Source organism: Monodelphis domestica, chromosome 7, assembly GCF_027887165.1.
Source record: "Monodelphis domestica isolate mMonDom1 chromosome 7, mMonDom1.pri, whole genome shotgun sequence".
In the NCBI taxonomy this organism is placed as follows: domain Eukaryota; kingdom Metazoa; phylum Chordata; class Mammalia; order Didelphimorphia; family Didelphidae; genus Monodelphis; species Monodelphis domestica.
In genome coordinates, this window is record NC_077233.1 from 11,648,160 (window position 1) to 11,668,871 (window position 20,712).

General features: G+C 43.7%; 1 protein-coding gene across 10 annotated transcripts in view; it reads right to left on the reverse strand.

Annotated features, from left to right (window-relative positions):
• Window positions 1-20,712, reverse strand: part of ERC2 (ELKS/RAB6-interacting/CAST family member 2) — a 1,021,362-nt gene that overhangs the window by 721,889 nt on the left and 278,761 nt on the right. For all 10 annotated transcript variants that reach the window (XM_056804190.1, XM_056804183.1, XM_056804182.1 and 7 more), the window contains one exon: window positions 15,815-15,982. In XM_056804190.1, coding sequence (XP_056660168.1) covers window positions 15,815-15,982 — 168 coding nt within the window. The remainder of the gene's footprint in view (window positions 1-15,814; window positions 15,983-20,712) is intronic.

A 20,712-nucleotide genomic window follows, 5' to 3' on the forward strand; every position in this document is an offset into this window, starting at 1 on the left:
TCTTTTTTTTAAGGGGCACGTCGGCTTCCCACAGACATGATCCGAATACCTGGCTTTCCCCCTAAACCATTAGGCGGTGTATCAGGTTTAACCCTGGACTTGGATTTCCTCATCGATAATTGTCTAATTGGATTTTGCCACTTCTCAACAGAATCTAGAGTGTCCCGGGCCACGTTTTTTTCATGTGGCCTCCTAACTAGGAAACTAGAGAAGACAAAGGGACGATGGGAATTCAACACTGTACAGACAAACACAGGACCCAGTTCATGCTTTAATTTGGTATGTGAACTCAAAGAAATTCCGGGTCTGGAACTAGATATTGTTCGGCACAGGTTAAATACCACAGGACAATAGGCTCTAAGGAGCCATCCAAATTCTTCTGCTGTACAGGAATCAGATTATCGCAACCGTTGCCCCCCCACCAAAAAAAAAGTCACAGGGCTGGCATTGCTAGGGACGTGGAAATATTTTGGTTGAAAAACAATTGTTGTTGTAATGAGACTGGCTATAATGAGATTTCAACTGTAGTAACAATACCAAATTGAAAGCAGAATTACATACAAAAGAGCCCTGTAAAATAGCATTATTCTAGGACAATGGAAAATAAGGTGTTTGTGGTTTTACCCCATAAATTCTCTGCTGTCTGCTCATATTTATTCCTTCTTGGCAGTCCTCTGAATACTCATTCACATTGGAGAGTCCTTCTGCCCTAGCATTTATTTTGGGGGGGAAACCACAGAAAAAACATCTCCCAGACTCACCTTTCTTCCTCCATTTTATTGCCTCTTCAGTCCTAATTCTCGTACCCGCATCGCACTAGCATTCAGTTACACTCCGGACAATGAATTTTCCTAATCCAGTTAGCATGCTGACAGAACAGCGCTCACAATTTATAGAATTTCCTTTTAGTCATCTACCTATTTCACAGTTCATTACAATCCACAATGCACACCTGTGTTTATGCAATCACAAGCAATTTTACACTGAGCGCTAAACAAGGTATTGTCATAAATCCTGAAAAAATGCAATTTATCCCTGAACTATCTATCAATCAAATTGGGGTTTGCAGCTACCTGCCTGACTTCCTAATGGTCCAGTAATTGGTTATATGTCATAGCACAGGCATTATCAACTGCCAAATATCTCCAGTGCGAGGTTTGGAAGCCTCCTTCTCAAACTTTTTTAAATGATTATCTTCATAACCCTGGGCATAGTGGGGAAAGAGGCAATTTCTTTCTTATCTAGTTAGCTCTGCTATTGAATTAAATGGCCTTTACTTTGCTCCGTATGTCCTCTTGTTGGTCTGGTTATAGAAAGAAAAAAAATGAACACTGGTGGGGGCTCATCTGTGGCTCTTAGGTGAATACTGACCCAAAGCAAACCATGAACCCAGCTGGTGGTCATTTCAGAGCCCTGTGATCAAGGGACAACCCAGGATACACACACCTGGACCCCCTACTTCTCTTAAAAATCATAGCACAGAGACACACTTTTAAAGTATCTACCTCAAGCCAAGGATTTACCAGATAACTATAAGCTCAAAAAACCTCGGAGCTTACTCTTCAAACAATGTTCTCCTTGGAGCCAGAGATATTTTTAGTGTTCTCGAGCTCCCACAGACTGATCCTGGCTCATTTTAATCTGAGCCCCAAGTTTTCACATCATTAATAAAGAGAGAAAGTAAACAAAGAGCATATACATTAAGGAAGAAAAATGTTGCATAGTTTGGCATTGTCATCAGTTAGACCTTCAAAATGGAAAATAAAAACCACCCTCAAATACTTGCACTAGAAGCGGTGAACCCCACCATAAATGTGGTCCCAAACGTGTTTCCCCTCAACAATAAAGGACTCTGCAGACCTCCCAATTGTGACCACCACGAGAGCTATGACTTGGCTCTTTCAAATAAGAATTATCAATAAAAACTAGCGAGATCTCGTCGTGTCTAAGAAAAGCACTTTAAACCCTAAAAATAGAGAATGATTAAAACGATTGCCTACCAGCTAAGCAAGTGTTTACCCATCCTTTAAGCTCGCCTTGTCTCGTCTTTTCCAACATTAAAAAGAAATCTGGCATCATCTTATAAGTCGATGCCATCAATTTTGAAATAGTTCCTGACTAATTCGTTAGATCGTTAAATTGCTGCTATCATGAACCAATAGCAAATACATTTTAGAAATACTTTTCATTCATCAAGAACTCCAGATATAAGTAAGTCTATTTATCATGGGGTTACTGTAAACTAATGGTATCTTTGAAGGTTAAACAAATTATAATAGTGGCCATTTAAATAATCCTTGGATGATGCAAGGAAACTCTTGACAACAGGAAATCCTGGGTTCAAATCTTCTCTTTGGCACATTCTAGGTTTGAGCCTACAGACAAGCCACTTAAATTCCCATTGTCTCTGCCATGTTAAGTCTCAGGGTTGAGGTTGAGTTGCTAATATGTATGGGAGGAAAACATTCTCATATCAATAGTACCTTAAATGGATTAAATAGATCCAAGCCAGGGAGGGAAGGAGGGGGGGAGGGAAAGAGGAGGGAGAGACAGACAGACAGACAGACAGACAGACAGACAGAGACAGAGAGAGACAAGAGACAGAGATCAAAGAAAAAAGGAAATAGAGATGGAATAGATATGGAAAGAGAAATGAGGAGCTTTAAGATTTGTAAAACATACTCTAGGCATCTCAAAGTCACATTGTCTAAACTCTAGCTTCCTCCTCAGCTTCCCTGAATGTGAACTCCCATCATTCCAACTCTGGGCTCTCATCAGTAAGCTCTTCCCTTTTCCTGCCAGGTCGTGGGCCCCCAGCATCACTACTCAGCCATCTTCAGGCCAATCTGAAGGATCTGAACGCTCTGATCCACAAACCCTTCCCAGTTCCCAAATCTCACTCCTCCCACATATTTTTTCTTCATCCTTTACAATGCAAGATCCTGGTGGGCAAAGACTGCCTCAATTTTATATTGGTATCTCAATGTTCAGCCTCTTCTAAACAAACAAAATTCATTCATGCCCTCAGAAGCATTATTTCAATGGATCCCCATAATTCTCCTGTGAGGCAAACATTTGTTATTGTTAGCCTCATTTTACAGTTGGATGAAGGGGATCAGCATGTATCTGGGGATGGTATTCAAACTCGGGTCCTTCTGACTCCAAGCCTGGGCACGACATCCTTTGTGCCACTGCAATCAATCAGTAAACATTGAAGGGTCTACATATTCCAGGCACTGAAAGAACAGTCTCTGCCCTCAGGATGTTTAAAATCTAATGGGGGAGGGGGCAGCTGGGTGGTTCAGTGGATGGAGAGCCAGGCCTGGAGATGGGAAGTCGTAGGTTCAAATCTGGCCTCAGACACTTCCCAGCTGGGTGACCCTGGGCAAATCACTTGATCCCCATTGCCTAGCCCTTACTCCTCTTCTGCCTTGGAGCCAATACCAGTATTGACTCCAAGACGGAAGGTCAGGGTTTAAAAAAAAATCTAATGGGGGAAACGAGATGCAAACAAACATATAAAGGCCAGGATTGCTGCTCCTTCACCATCTTAAGAGCATCAATATCGCATTTTAAAATGAAATCCACTGAGGCTCCTCAGATGGCTACCCTCCATCTCCTTCTCCAACAGGGAAGGACTTTGGCCAAGGCTTTTGCCTGCTGGGGGCCCTGAAAAGGTCAGTGTTGTAAGTGTGAGAACCAGTAACTGGTCCAAATGACTCCCACGCCCAGGTTCCTGCCAGCATCCCGGTTCACAAGCTCTTCCCTCCGGATCTCTCCAAGCTTCATTCCCAAGAGTCAGGGCTCGCCCGGAGAAAAGGACCGAGGCTTGATTGGGATGGAGACACGGAAAACAAGAAGCTTCTCAGCCTCTTGGGCTGGGACTCATCCTGGATGCCGTCTGCCTTCTCATCGGTGATTGCACTGACTCATAGCAGAGTGTGCAGGAGCCGGGTGGCCCCCAGACTCACGTATATCACTTCCTCCCCATTGAACGGGTGCCCGGGGAAACTTCCCCCAGCTTTTGGAACCCAGGAAGCGGCTGACGTTTAACCCTTTGGGAGGCGGCACATACTATCAGTCCCTGTTTCTCCACTAACTTTAGCCATTACTCCTTCCATGCGGGCTTGTTGAGGGAAATCCTTTTCATCAATTGTACGACCACAGGAAGAGTTTCCATGAGGTTAGGCTGCGTGCTGTAGAGTCCAGAGAGCCAACCCCATTCAAATCCAGCCTCTGGCAAATGCTTATGTGTATAAATAAATACAAACAGATGAGGAGTGAAATCAGCCATCTATTGGGGAACAAGAGGACACGATCCATAGAGTTAGACCTGAAGTTGGCAAGATCTGAGTTCAAATCCCACCTCGGATTCTCAGTCATTAACGGGACATGCATCCACCCCATCTCAGTTTTCTCCTGCAAAATAGGGATAACGGTAGCATCTAAGCACAAGGTTGTTGTGAGTATGAAGGGGGACCACAGAGGAGGTCCGTGGCTGGCCAAACCACTTTAAGCTGAGCTGCAGGGATGTTAGTGATTGTTAGTGTTGCTGTGGTTCTAGAAAAGCACTTGGTTCATCCTGAAGAATAGTCAAAGCTTATCTGTCTTGCCTCCTCCCTAGTGGGTAAGTTCCTTGAGGGCAGGGACTGCTCTCCCATTTGTGTCTCCAGCCCTTTGCACAGGCATACTTTTGCATTCACTGCCTAGGGAGGAGGGCAGATTGGAAGCAGAAATGGCACCACAAGGAGAATCAGAATGAACAGCGGAGCCTTGGAGAGAGATGGGAGGCTGAACTTAACGGTCCGAGTCCTGCCTCATCCCTGCTGGGAGTTGATCCCTTCCTTTATGAGCTGCTATTTTGTCCTTTGTAAAATGGTGGTCATGATGATGATGATGATGATGATGATGATGATGATGATGATGACGACGACGACGACGATGATGACGACGACGACCACGATGACGACGACACTTTTCAAATCCTGAAATAACCTATTCTAATTAATTAATGAATTCCGCTGTGCTAATTAGCGATGGTTCTCCTACCTCATTTCAGATCAATGGGAGGGAAAGAGGTCTGTCTGGAAGAGTGAAAAGTCTGACTGTAGATGGAACAGAAGCCATTGGCGGACATTTCCTAAGCAGAAGTAGATGCAGGGAGCACTACCAGTTAAAGAATCTCAGACTTAGGAAGGGAAGGGGTCTCAGGGATCGTCCAGAACGTGGGTGCTTAACTTCAGATCCATTCCCTTTTTTAACAAATCAATAACAATATTTCAATATCATTGCTTTCCTTGGCCATCCTGTGTATTTCATTTTTAAAACATCCTTCTGAGAAGGATTCTCAAGCTCTTATCCGATCATAAAAGCAGTCCATGAGTAAGAAAAAAAAACAGAAAAAAAACTCCTGCTCCAGCCCAACCCTTTCATTCTGCAGATAACGAAACTGAGGCCTCAATTCTGATCCTAGGACACAAAATACAGCACTAGACCACTGGACCACTCTGTCGTAAGTGGGTCTGTTTTAATCAAAGCCTTTCACATCAAAGCATTAGTCTATAGGGCTGGTCTCTGTGTACACTATGATTACACAGAGATATATGAGTATTTGAGAAGTGCTTGAAAAGTTTGCTCTCTCAGGAAGGTAAACATTCCCTTAGACGTTAACATTTTGTTTGACATGTTTCATTTTGTCAAAGGTCATTAAGATATTAAGTTCAATCTTCACCTTGTCATAAGTGATCCTGAATGCTACGCCAGGAAAGTCTGAGTTAATAAAATGGTGCTGTGTTAGGAATTCGATCCCCAAGATTTATCTTACAGGACAATCACCGAAACAGCACACATCGCTTTGTCCCCTAATTGATTATAAGAAGAAATTCTGGGGCTTTTTGTGGAATGAGTTTTAAAATCTTAAAAATAACTGTAGCCCTTTCTAAAGCATTTAAATTTAAAAACTTGGCTAGTTCCCATCACTATAAGGACCGTCTCCTTCTCTGAGAGCCTCCATTCATCCATTCCTTCTCAACCAGCACAGTTCTGGAATGAATGAATGAATGAATGAATGAATGAATGAATGAAAAAATGTACTAAGCAGTTACTGTGGGACAAGCTCTATGCTAAGCACTGAGAATCAAATGGAAGAACACAACACCTCCCCTCAAGGAGCTAACCCTCTGCTCTTGGAATAATCAGATCTATTGAGGCTGATGCCAAACTTAGTGGAGACAAGGTTTCCCCTTTGTCTCATAAAAATAGATGATGAAGAAACAATCTTGCCCATAAGCTTCTATTATCTTCCCCCCATAATGTTTTACAAATGAGTTCATATTCTGCAACAGCATTTCCATCAATTCTTAGAGCATGTATCTCTGATGATCAAAACCAGCAAGTGTTTATTGGATGAAGTGATTTCTGAGCCCTTTGGCCTCCTCATGGTGCTGATTGCTTCATATCAGTTAGACTTCTATAGCAAATGAGTGTTATCTGCCTGAAGGGCGAGGAGGCAGAGAAACAATATTTATTTAGTAGTTACTATGTGCCAGGCACTATGCTAAGTGCTTCACAATTATTATCTCATTTGATCCTCACAACAACCCTGGGAGTAGATTCTATTATTAGCCCCTGGGTTACATATGAGGAAACTGAGGCAAACAGAGATTAAGTGACTTTCACAGGCTCACAGATCTAGGAAGTATCTGAGGCTGGATTTGAACTGGAGCCTTTCTGACTCCCCACCCAGCACCCTAACCACCAACTGCTTCTAAAATTAACTTTTTTTTGTTAAACTCTTACTTTCTATTTAAAATCAACACTAAGTATTGGTTCTGAGGCAAAAGAGTGGTAATGTCCAGAAAATTTGAATTAAGTGACTTGCCAAGAGTCACACAACTAGGAAGTGTCTAAGTTACTGCTTTTGTTTAATTCTTTCTCTCCAACTTAGAATCAATACCATGCATTAGTTCCAAGGAAGAAAAGAAGTAAGGACTAGACAATGAGGGTTAAGTGACTTGGCCAGGGTCATACAGCTGGGAAATGTTTAAAGCCACTTTTGAACCCAGGACCTCCTGGCTCTAGGTCCAACTTTCTGCCCACTGAGCCAGCTACCTGCCCCTATAAATAACTTCTAATTGAATGTAATTTGTTTAAATTTTTAGCCTTTGTTCCAATTTGTTATTGATTTTGACCTTTTTTCTAAATAGCCAAGGTCCCAACAGCACACAGATAGTTGGTACCCAAGTAGGACCCACATCAGAAGCTCATTGTTTCCTAGCAGAATATAGTTAATTCGACATTTCCTGATGCTGTTCAGGGCTCACCATGCTGTCCTCTTTTTAGTTCTCTTCTTTAAAAAGTATTCTGTGGAGAAACTTCTGAATCGTCTGTGTATGCCTTCAGCTTTCTTCATTTCTTAATCCTGAGCCATCTTTCCTAGCACATTTCGGCCATGGCAAATAACCAGGCTGGCACTTCCTGCTGACTTGGACTGTGCCATGAAGGTGTCTCCATCCAATCCTTCATGTGCCTCTCCCAAGAGAACTTATGACAATTATTGTGGTTTTTGTCATTCTGAAACTAACACCCAGAAACCCCAACACTAACCCTATTTACAAAGAATAGAAGAGGTTTGCCTACAAAGCCATGAATCTCTACTATGTCCCATTTGCTTCCTTTTTCTTAAGGTATTAAAAAAATCGACATGTTTGTTTCAAATCTGTCCTTCTTGTCTGTATCTCCATTCATCTTCCTTCCATTCTCATTTGTACCTTCTCCTCATTGATCCTCCACTCATGCTTTTTCCATTTGGGGGAAGGGGGTGGTATTATCATTAACTCTTCGTCACCTCCATCCACAAAAGAATGGAATCCCACCTTGGGACAAAGGAGCAGAATCGACATAACATGGCCGATCCCCACGTTGGCCATGTCCAAAAATGTGAGCCTTCCTTCTCCCATTAAGTGCCCCCACCTCGCTGGGCAGGAGGTGGAAAGCAGGCATCCTCCACAGGCCATGCTTGGTCATGGCACGGCTCAGAATTCTTTCTGACAAGCTTCAAAGGTTTCTTTTTTCCCCCCTAATGAGGTAATCATTATAGGAGCCATACACCGACTCGCTCTTCTCCCATTGAGCTGCACCTTCCTGATGTTTTGTCCATTCTCTTAGACTGAGAATCTCAATATTGACAGGTTACCATTCCTCCAATACTGTGTTTACTCCTTGCTCAAAGGACAAGGTTGCTGATTATACCAACAACAAAGTGAGGTTTACAGACAGTCAAACAATTGTGGTTCTTAGCACCTTCTGTCTCTAAGCTACAATGAAATTTAAAAATAAAGAAAAGAATCCCAAAGAGTAGATAATGTTCCATAACTGTAGGAGTGGGTGTTAAGTGCTCCTTTTATGCAATCCATCTTCCAAAAAATATTGAATATTCTTCCAAGAATAATACTTCTCTCACACTCAGGAGTTTGGAGATCAGTGTAAATGGGGAAGAAAAGGCCAGAAAATAAAATAAATTTAACTTGTCCTGACATCAGGCTAAGAACAAAAATTAAAGACCTCCATTCTCCAATGAGCTACATTTTTCTGTGGCATTCTGTGGCATGAAAAAAAAAGGAATGCATGTGAAATATTGTGGACTCAATTCTGAAGCCAAATACCAACTCCCATACCTCACCTCATCTCCATCAAATATCAAAACAAAGCCACAGGGACCTTTGGTCAGAACACAGGAGCTAGATTAGGAAGGATCTTGCCTAAGGTCTGATGAAGTCAAAGAAGTCCTATTTCCCAATGTATCACTGATATCTGTCCTTGATTCCATCCTCATCTCACATCTCTGCAATGGAAACACCATTAAGTGTCCATTTGAAATCCATAAAATTACTCTCGTTGCTCCAGCCTTTGAAAGAATGTGGTATTCATTGAGATAAACAAGTTGGGCAATCTCTCACCCCCTGTGCACACATCTCCTTGGTGCATTTTATCCACATTCTCCTACCAAGGTTCAAAAAACGGGTCTACCCAATATGCTTCAGGCCTTCCCTTAGAACTCATGATACTGAAGTACTGTAATACCAATGAAGAACATGAGTTGTCCATCTGTTATGCCAAACTCTCATGACATGGCTGGCTCACCTGCTTTAACAGCCAATGAAGGAATGTTTCTTTCTATGAAGCATTCAAAGCTGGTGGTCTTCTTCTAGAGCTTGTGACATTGTGGGGCTTCCAAGAGCAGGCTATCCAGTGGTTGTCCATCCCTCTCATTTCATAACTAGCTTGCTTTCTTGGAGTAGGCTACCCATTGGATGTCCATCCCTCCTGTTTCATTACTTAAATTGCTTTCTTGGAGTAGGCTACCCATTGGTTCTCCATCCCTCCTGTTTCATGACTTCCTTGCCTTCTTGGAGTAGGCTACCCATTGGTACTCTATCCCTCCTGTTTCATGACTTGCTTGCTTTCTTGGAGTAGGCTACCCATTGGTTCTCCATCCCTCTCATTCCATAACTAGCTTGCCTTCTTGGAGTAGGCTACCCATTGGTTCTCCATCCCTCCTGTTTCATGACTTCCTTGCCTTCTTGGAGTAGGCTACCCATTGGTTCTCCATCCCTCCTGTTTCATGACTTCCTTGCCTTCTTGGAGTAGGCTACCCATTGGTTCTCTATCCCTCCTGTTTCATGACTTGCTTGCTTTCTTGGAGTAGGCTACCCATTGGTTCTCCATCCCTCTCATTCCATAACTAGCTTGCCTTCTTGGAGTAGGCTACCCATTGGTTCTCCATCCTTCCTGTTTCATGACTTGCCTGCCTTCTAGGAGCAGACTACTTGGTTGACCATCCCTCTTGTTTCATGAGAGGCCTGCCTTCTTTGACAGCTACAGAATTAACATTGTGTAAGTTGAAATTTGAAAGTTAGGAAATAAGAAACATGAAGGGAAATAGGAAAATCAGGATCTTGGCCTTGGAGTCCTTTGAAGCTATTTTTAAAAAATAAAATATTCTGTTATGCATTGTGTGGTATCTTTGTATGTGCATAATCATTATTCTATTGATTTATGACACACATGTCAAATACTGTCTGGGCATGTGTACAAGCTAAAACAAACAATACCAGTAGCCAAACCACAGTGCCGTGAAACCGGTCCCAGCCAGCTCCCCAGGTCTCACTCCACCCCTTATTACCACCACCCACTCAAGGCAAATACCCAGTAGGCAAAAGACTGCAATGTAAAACTCTGCCTATGACATGTTATAAAAGGGTACCCAGAGTCTGCTGACAGCACTGCCTTTTCAGAAAAAAAAAATGGAGCAAAGCTTTTTCTCTTTCTACTTTTTTTTCCTTATTGCCATGGAAAGAGCTCTTTTCTCCCTGTGCAAGATGAGAAGAAATTACTCAGTCATTAGATTTCCAGAAGCTCATGTTGTAAGTACTTCCTAAGATGCAGGAGGGGCCCCTCATTTCCATCTGAATCTGGCTCCTTTTTTCCAGGGATACAAGGCCAGGCCCACATCTCCTCTTTCTGCCTCAGCTCCCCGTTAGCCTGCTCATTCTTGTTTCCTTCTGCTTCTCAGAAAAAAAGAAAAAGGAAAACCATCCCCTTACTGTAGCCTGCCCCACTGCCAAGAGCCCTTCAAACAGGATCAGAAAATTATCACTAATTCCACCTTAAATTGTTTCCTCTCAGTGATGGGCGTTATTAGACAACTTTCTCCATTTCCTTTTGCAGAGAGATGAAAGAGAAAGAAAGGGAGAGAAAGAAGGGGAAGGAAGGAGGGTAGGAAGGAAGGAGGGAAGGAAGGAAGGAAGGAAGGAAGGAAGGAAGGAAGGAAGGAAGGAAGGAAGGAAGGAAGGAAGGAAGGAAGGAAGGAAGGAAGGAAGGAAGGAAGGAAGGAAGAAAGGAAGGAAGGAAGGAAGGAAGGAAGGAAGGAAGGAGGGAGGGAGGGAGGGAGGGAGGGAGGGAGGGAGGGAGGGAGGGAGGGAGGGAGGGAGGGAGGGAGGGAGGGAGGAAGGAAGGAAGGAAGGAAGGAAGGAAGGAAGGAAGGAAGGAAGGAAGGAAGGAAGGAAGGAAGGAAGGAAGGAAGGAAGGAAGGAAGGAAGGAAGGAAGGAAGGAAGGAAGGAAGGAAGGAAGGAAGGAAGGAAGACATTTCCCAAGGTGTTTTCAGATGATAAAGTTATTATGCTCCCACTGCTTTCTTTAAAGCAGCAGAAATGTAGAATGTCACTCTTCATGGGGACTATTTTGTTGATCTAAGGAGCCATTTTACTTGGGTCTGTGATTACCGTAATTGTATGTTGGAGGGCAGGGAGCAGGGTGACATGATCCAAACCCTCAGCAGCATACTTTTCATGAAAAAATAGTACTGTGACCTCAAGAGGTGCCTTCCCTCTCCTCCCACTGGCACCCCCCAGGTCAGGCTCTCATCACCTCTTGCCAGGACTCTGGTAATTGCCTCCTAATTGGTCTCCCAACCTGCTCCAACTCATACTCACACAGCTGCCAAAGTGATTTTCCTAAGGCATGGGTCCCTTATTCAATAAACTCTCTGGCCTCTAGGATCAGATCTACATTCCTCTGCTATTGAATGGGCTTCATTATCAGACCCCTCCCTACCTTCCCAGATTGATTTACCTTACTCACCATCAAACATTCCAAGATGCAGCCAAAGGGGCTCTTCTTACATACAACACTCCATCTCCAGTCTCCGTATCTTTGTCCTGGCTGTCCCCATGCCTCGAGTGCCCTCCCCCTCCCCACTGCAGCCTCTCAAAACCCCTAGCTTGTTTCAAAGCTTGGTTTCCTCTATGAAGCTTCTCCCAATCTCACCAACGGCTGGCACCTTCCCCATCTCCAAATGCTGGCATTTTGTAAATGCGCTGTCCATTCTTCCATATGGTTATGTTGTCTCCCCCTTGCTTTATTTCTGCCTTGGTATCCCCAGCACCTAGCATGGTGCCTGGCTCACAGTAGGTGCTTAAAAAAGATGCTTAGTGACTAATTAATGACCATCAGCCCCAAAGTCCTCCTTTTACAGAAGTCAAAGATGCCCAGAGATCAAATGACAAGGCCAAAGTCACAAAGAGTCAGAGGCAAGGCTGGGATTGGCACCAGGGACTTTTGTGCATCTCTGAACTCAGGAACCTTTCCACTCCGCTCTGGTAGAATTAAACTGATAACTAAGCATCCAGACAAAGTTTCCAAAATGGACCCAGGAGCGCTAGAAGAGGAGGGAGAAAGGTGGCCAAATGGGGGGAATAGAAGCGATCCTTGAAAACGATGCTTCCATGCATCCGAAAGTCATTTTTAATCACTTGGGACGTGCCAAGCACAGGACTTCCTATTTAAATGCACTTTCTAAAACCTGTCCATCTTGAGCAGAAACTGTACTCTGGGCTTTCCCACCAAAAGGGGCTTTTGAATAAGAGACACGTCCTCCACCATGTTTCCAAGGCAAAAAGAGGCCTTCCCTTTGCCCCTGCTCCAATAGTCCCATGGAGCGCTGGGCCCAGAGGCAGCTGTTTATTCATCGAGAATTTCTCATTAAGACAGAGAGAATGGCTGAGAAACAAAGCGAAGTTGGTGAGTGAAGGAATGAACATAAAGGCATGAGTGCTGGGCCGGGACAAAGGCCCTGGGCTCAAGGCTTGCCTTGGCTATTTAGGACCAAGATGGCATTCTTTCCAGATGGCTTCCTCTCTCTGCTCCTCATTTTTCTTATCCAGAAAATGGGATGAGAGGTGGTAAAAGACTATGAGTAATGCATACACAATCAGGCCTGGGCCATGTGTGTTAATTCTGCTAAAATATGTTTTTCTTTTTTACAAAGAAAAGCACATTCCAAGGGAGAGAAGAGTAGGGGGTATACTGGGAAATAAGAGGAAAAAGAGAGAGACAGAGAAGAAACGGAGACACAGAAAGAGACAGATGAAGAGAGGGAGATAGAGACAGAGAGAAGAGAGATAGAAGAAACTGGGACACAGAAAGAGACAGAGAGAGAAGAGACAAGAAGAGAGAGAGGGAGATAGAGACAGAGAGAAGAGAGATAGAAGAAACTGGGACACAGAAAGAGAGAGACAGAAGAAACTGGGACATAGAGAGAGACAGAGAGAGAAGAGACAAAAGGAGAGGGAGGGAGATAGAGACAGAGAGAAGAGAGAAGAGAGACAGAAGAAACTGGGAAATAGAAAGAGAGAGACAGAAGAAAAAGAGAGAGAGGGAGATAGAGACAGAGAGAAGAGAGAAGAGAGACAGAAGAAACTGGGAAATAGAAAGAGAGAGACAGAGAGAAGACAGACAGAAGAAACTGGGACATAGAAAGAGAGAGACAGAGAAAAGAGACAAAAGGAGAGGGAAGGAGACAGAGACAGATAGAAGAGAGACAGAAGAAACTGGGACATAGAAAGAGAGAGACAGAGAGAGAAGAGACAAAAAGAGAGAGAGGGAGATAGAGACAGAGAGAAGAGAGACAAAAGAAACTGGGACATAGAAAGAGAGAGACAGAGAGAAGAGAGACAGAAGAAACTGGGACACAGAAAGAGACAGAGAGGAGAGACAGAAGAAACTGGGACATAGAAAGAGAGAGACAGAGAGAAGAGACAAAAGGAGAGGGAGGGAGATAAGGAGACTGAAGAAATGGAGACATAGAAAGAGAGACCGAGACAGACAGAAAGACAGAAAGGGAAAGGTAGAGAGATAGAGACAGGTGTGGAGAGATAGAGAGGAAGATGAAATTGGGGGTTAGACCACATGATTTTTGCAATCCTTGTTCACATAACTCCATAAAGGTACATATGTAAGAACCATTATAATAACAGCATCCAACATTTATGTAGTTCTTTCAATATACTGACTCATTTGATCCTCACAAAAACCCTGTGAGCTAAATGCCATTATTATGACCATTTAACAGATGAAGAAACTAAGGCAAATAGATAATACAATTAGTGGGCAGCGAGGTGCCACAGTGGATAGAGCACCAGGCTTGGAATCAAGAAGATTCATCTTACTAAATTCAAATCTACCCTCAGAAACTAACTAGCTGTGTGACCCAAGCAAGTCACTTCACCTGTCTGCCTCAGTTTCCTCATCTGGCAGATGAGCTAGAGAAGGGATTGGCAAACCACCCCAGTATCTTTGCCACCAAAACCCCAAATGGATCATGAAGAATTGGACTTAACTGAACAACTACAATAAATCCAGCTAGTAAGTAAATGGCTGAGGTCTTCCTGATGCCGTGTCTAGGACCTAAATGAACAAGATTAAGGGTGATTTAATGAAAAGAGACTGTCTCAGCCACCTCTCCTCCTATAAGAAGGGAATTGCCCTAAAATATCTAGTCCATCTCCAATCTCTCATCTTAAAGAAGAAAAAAATTAAATTTAGTATTAGATCCCCACAGAGTAGCCAGATGCCTCAAGGAGGCCTAGAATTAAGGAGACTCAAATTCCTAAGTTCAAAACTGGCCTCAGATACTTACTAGTTGTATGACCCTGGGCAAGTCATTTAACCCTGTTTGACTCAGTTTCCTCATCTGCCAAATGAACTGGAGAAGGAAATAGCAAAATCTATGGCCCCAGGAGTGAGAGTGAACCCCAGTTTGCAAGGTCTCTGGGAAGCCCTAGCTTAGAAGCAGCCAGATATAACTTGCTGCTCAGCACGAGAACTGCACCCCCCTCCCCAAATACCTCATGTTCTTCCAATAAATTACTGATGCAGGAATTCTGTATGGATTTATCAGCCTATAGAAAGTACCGCAGGCTGGGTTTGAACCAGTTCTTTCTCATCTATGAAGTTGCTTCTGATACTTAGCAATACTTAGTTTCTTCATCTGTTACAACCAGAGGATACACGCAGATGATCTCTGGGGGTATAAGAAGGCAGAATGGCGCCCCTGCTGGGACTCACCCAGGCTTAGAGCATCTCTCTTGGCATGGAAAAGGCAAGAGACTGACCCGGGGTCACACAGTCAGTAGGTGTCAGAGGCAAGACTCGAATCCAAGGCTTTGTACCTCCAACCCATGAAGCCACACCACCCTTAGCATGTCATCACGACTGACCTAGATCCATGACGCTTGAGAGTTTGGAAAGCCCGTTACAAACATTATCCCATGAAGCCTTGCAACATCCAGGGGAAATGTACTACAGATATTATAAGGCCCATTTTAGAGATGAGAAATTGAGATTCAGGGGGGCTTGGTCATGAGGGGAGATTCCTATCCAGGTCCTCTTGACTCTGAGGTCAACACAGTATTAACTCTGAAATGCTGCCTGTCACGCTGGTAGAAGAGACTCAAGCATCTTGGGCGTAGAGATGGAAAGGTTCTTTGAGGATATCTAGTCCATCTCCCTCATTTCACAGCTCTGGAAACTGAGGTTCAGGGGAGATCTCAGGACTTAAAAATAATAATAGCAACAACCACAATTCAAATAATAATGGCTAATATTTATATGGTATTTAAGGTTCACAAAATACTATACATGCACATATGTGTATGTATGAATAAATGTGTATATATATTTCTATACATGCATACATATACACACACATGCACACATATATATCTTTCAGTTAGTCAGTGTCTGATTCAGGATTTGAACTCAGGTCTTCCTGACTCCAAATCCAGGTAGCATTATGGGAAGAGAGATTTGAACCCACATCCTTGGACCCCAGAGCCACCGCTCTTTTCCCTGATGCTTCTTGGCTGCCAAGAATAAGACCCAGACTCAGAGCCCCAAGTCTTCCAAACTGACCCCAAGCATGCCAGGCCAGGAGCAGTCTGTTCTGCCTGGTCTCTGCAGCATGACAGCCCTTACCTCTGTCTGCAGGATGGCTGCCCGCTGTTCTTTGGCAGTCAACGATTCTTTGAGCACCTCAATATGCTGCTTGCAATCCGAATTCTGGTTGCTCAGGGTTTCAAGCTTGGTCTGTAAGGCGAGAAGTTCCGACTCCTTCTTGGAGAATTCCTGTTTCAACTGATCGACCTGAAACAAGAAAATGCTCCCATAAGAGGCCAGAAGGGCTGCTGCAACTCCATAGGATGCCTCTCCCCTGGGGGCTGCACAGAGAAGGAAGATCAAACACAAGAAGGGGCCTCCTCCCACTCCCTCACTCAGCAGAGAGCAGGGGAGCATCCTGCCAAGGGGCTCCCCCAAATTCCTCTTCTTTTCTCCCTTGGCACCCCAGAAACTATCCCTTTACACTCAAACACCCAGCAGAGAACCCAAGTGCAGAGTTCCAGTTCTTGATAACCGAGTGACCTGGGACAAGTCTAATTCGCCGGAGCCTCATTTTCCCCATCTGTAAAATGAAAAACGTTCAAGGTCCCTCCTGGCAAAATCTATGACCCTATGAATAAATGGCCACTGCACCAATTCAATGCCTGCTCTAGATGCCACCACCAGATGGTTTCATCTTAGCAAATGCTTTATTCCTTCCCAGCATTCCCCACTTCAGAAAAGCTAAGCCAGTTGTACCATGTCAGAAAGATCATAAGACTGAAGGTGGGGAGTAAACCGAGGCTCCAAATGCCACTCTTAGAATGTCAAGTGAACTGGTGACTGACTCACAAATTAGCCCCCCCCGCCCCCACCCCCCGCCCTTGGACTGTAGATGGAAGTGGAGCCTGTTCCAAGAGCAGGACAGGAAAGCTTCCTGCTCTCTCCAGGAAGGTGGCCAATCTGAGCCCTCAGGATGCCTAAACTCTTACGATTCTGTGCCCTATTTAGATGGGGCATTACCAGATTGTCACGGAATGGTTTTGTCAGAAAGAGGGAGGGAGACAGAGAGAAAGAGAGAAAGAAAGGGAGAGAGGAAGAGGGAGGGAGAGACAGAGACAGAGAGAGACAGACAGAGAGAGACAGACAGAGAGACAAAGAGAAAGAGAGGGAGAGAGGAAGAGGGAGGGAGGGAGAGACAGAGACAGAGACAGACAGACAGAGAGACAAAGAGAGAGAGGGAGGGAGAGACAGAGAGAAAGACAGGGAGAGAGAGAGATACAGAGAGACAAAGAGAGAGAGAGAAACAGGGAAACAGAGACAGAGAGACAGACTGTAAGAAAGAAAGTGGATGGGGAAAGGGAGACCCAGGATTAAGATAACCAAAAACAGCTGAGGAAATTAGAAATCTGTCGCATTTCACTTGGTCCTTAAAACTGATATCCCCAAAAATAACATCAGGCCACAAAAGCAGGTCTTTATGTGTATGTGTTGGATCTACTTAGGAAACTGATTCTTTTAAACTAATTGCAAAGAGAAACTTCCAACTTGAAGGAAAGGAGGTTCCTACAACTGCCCTGAGATCCACAAATAGGGATATTTTGACCGAATAGAGAAAGAATGGACAACAAATTAAATTGAAAAGGCACATCTTTGGTGTCAGGGAGATCTGAGTTCAAATCCTGCCTCTACTGCCAACCAAGAGAGCAATTCAGTTAATCAATGGATGACTTCAGCCACCTTGATTTAGAAGGAAGTAGGACACAATGAAACACCATCTGAGTGACTTTAGGCAAATCATTGCCTCCTCCCCAAGCCTCAGTTTCCTGATCTGTAAAAGAAAGAGCTCAGGTTAGATGTCTTCTAATATCCCTATGGTGTTGATAATGAAAGAGAAGGGCAGTGGGGAAGGAGGCAAAGAATATTTTTAGGAGAAATGTAAAATCCTTGCGGGGGGGGGGGGGCTTCTCCTTTCTAGCTGTAACTCAAGAAAAATGGAAAATGAGATGATCCGAAGCCTGAGAAATGCCATGTCCAGGAAAGCAGGAAAAGGGTAATGCTGAGGGCCAGCCTGAATGACATCACAGGTCGGAGAGGGGGCCGGGCAAGCATCACACCCACTTCATCTCTCGTGATGGTTCTTCCCACAGCTCTGTCTGGGACACCTCCAGCCCCATGAGAGAAGAGCCCGCCAAGGAAAACAGCTCCTTTGTCATCCCTGCTTCAGCCCCCACAGCTCCAGGAGGGGAGGCTGAAGATCATGCAGTCTGAGCTGGGTGAGGGGGCTCCTGATCTGTCAGACATTAGGGAGAAAATGGGCTTGAAATTCAGAACAAAAAAGGCCAAGCAGCTAAGGCAGCTGAGTGGCTTTGTTGGAAGACTTTGGAGGGGGTGGGGATAGATGAGGCCCCTTGACTACAAGGGCCAGGAGATGAAAAATGAATGAGGCCAGGAACAAAGCCATCTTCAGAAGCGAGCTAGAATTTTTTTTTCCTCACCACAATTATTTGTAATGGTATATTATATTCTCCAGGGATTAAAATCAATGTTGGGTGACATATTGTATAGAACACTGGGCCTGGAGTCAGGAAGACTTACATTCAAATCCAGCTGGGAGACCCTGGCCAAGTCCCTTAACTTCTGTTTGCCTGAGTTTCCTCAACTATAAAACAAGATAATAATAGCTCCCAACACCCAGGGTTGTTGTAAGGCTCCACTGAGGTATTGTTTGTAAAGCACTGGCACATAGTAGGTGCTTTATAAATATTAACTACTATCATCAAGGGGGATTCTGAGAGTAATTCGTACTTTACATCATCACTGTTAGATTATATTGTTGCATTCCACCCCCATCAAACATTTGCATTTAAAAGGAGGAATGGAACCATTCTAGTGGCAAATTATCCTACCAGGGGTCTGCAAGCTCCTGTTGCTCAAGCAAATTGAAAGAGAAGGACAGAGACAGACAAAGAGGAGGGGAAAGAGAGAAAAGAGGGGAGAGAGAGACCAATAGAGAAAGTGGCAAGAGAAAGGGAAGGAGGAAAGACAGAGAATATAGATGAATGAGATAAGAGATCTAGAAAGATACTGATCCACATACAAAGCCTATTTGCAAAGGCAAAGGAAGAGGCAGCATCAACAGACCAGATACCTGTGCCCATGGATCCTCCACCACAAGTCTCAGATTGCTTTCTTGCCTCCATATTTGCAGCCCCCCTAAATCTTCCCTAGGATCATGCTGGCCAAGAGGACTTCCCTTCCTTATTGCCACTAATGATGGGCTGTTGTTAGTTTGGGGTGTCCCTAATAAGCAAACTCTCTCCTGGCTTGAAGTCAGAATTCAGAGATGTTTTACAAATAAACAAACAGACATAAAATGACTTGCTCAAGGTCATCCAGTGGATGATTGACAGAATTCAGACAAGTCTCTTGGGATCTTGACTCAAAGCCAGGGTCCCCTGACCTAAAGCACAGGACTTCTTTCTTGGTCACTTGTATTTGCGCATGAACCCAGGGGTGTGAAAAGTCAACCACTAAATATTTATTGTGCCTTTGTTCTTTATTAATTATACATAAGTCATTACATATATGTTTTTTTTAAACCCTCACCTTCCGTCTTGGAGTCAATACTGTGTATTGGCTCCAAGGCAGAAGAGTGGTAAGGGCTAGGTAATGGGGGTCAAGTGACTTGCCCAGGGTCACCCAGCTGGGGAGTGTTTGAGGCCAGATTTGAACCTAGAACCTCCCGTCTCTAGGCCTGACTCTCAATCCACTGAGCCACCCAGCTGCCCCCTGCATATATGTTTTTGAGAGATCTGTGATTTCATTTATATAGAGAACTCTCGGTGCTGATACAAAGAAAGGCCAAGTCCGTGCCTGTCCTCAGGGAGCTCATGCTCTAATGGAGAAGGCAGTATGTAAATAAGGAGGTACACGTAATGATGATGATGGTGGTGATGGTGTGATAACTAATATAGAGCTCTGAGCCTGAGGTCAGGAAGACCCGAGTTCAAAACTGGCCTCAGATGCTCACTAGCACTATGATTCTTGGCAAGTAATTAAAAACAAAACAAAACAAACAAACAAAAAAACCTCTGTTTGCCTCAGTTTCCTCATCTATAAAACAGAAATAATAACAGCACTGACCTCCCAGAATTGTTATGAGGACTAAGGTAATAATTATAGAACAATTAATACAATATCTATTACATAGTAAGCACTATTAGAAAGCTATCATTTCTGTTATTGTTATGATTATTATGCCAGAACTTAAAAATTTACAAGGTACTTTGACATATATTAACTTATATGATCCTCCTAAGAACTCTTTGAGATAGATACTATTACTACTCTCATTACCAGATGAGGAAACTGAGACAGACAGAAATTAAGTGACTTGTTCACACAGCTTGGAAGTGTCTCGGGCAAAATTCGAACTCAAGCTTCCTTGTCTCTGTTCTTTGTGGCACCACTTAGTATCCTATTCATATATATACAGAGGATATGGAAAAATCAATGCTATCCGGCTGCCTTTCATTCTTTGTAATCATTTTTCTTAAGATCTCATTAATTATAATGGTCAATCCAAAACAAATCTTATTTTTAGCTTCTCAAAGAGCGTTGTCATTGATGGCATCCAGGCTCTTTTCCCTTATTTCATTTGTGCATATTGACTTTAATCTGGCTGCCTGTCTAAATAGCAAGTAGATTATTCTAAATATGCCATTAGCTCAATGCTTTTCTTTAATCGTTTAGCCCAGGGGTTGACAGCTTTCAGCAAGGATACTACAGGCTTCTTCTATCATTGCATGATCACGTAAGCTAAGTCGTCAGTGATTGCTAGGCTCCTCGTGCTCATCCCTCTCCCAGGAACATTAAACAGGACAATCGATTTAATTCTGGTCAATAAAAAGGCTGTCAGGAGCCTGGGGGAAATGATGCCTTACCCATGGGATGACTTCCTGTTGCTGCGAATATTGTTTCAGGAATAGGCTGGA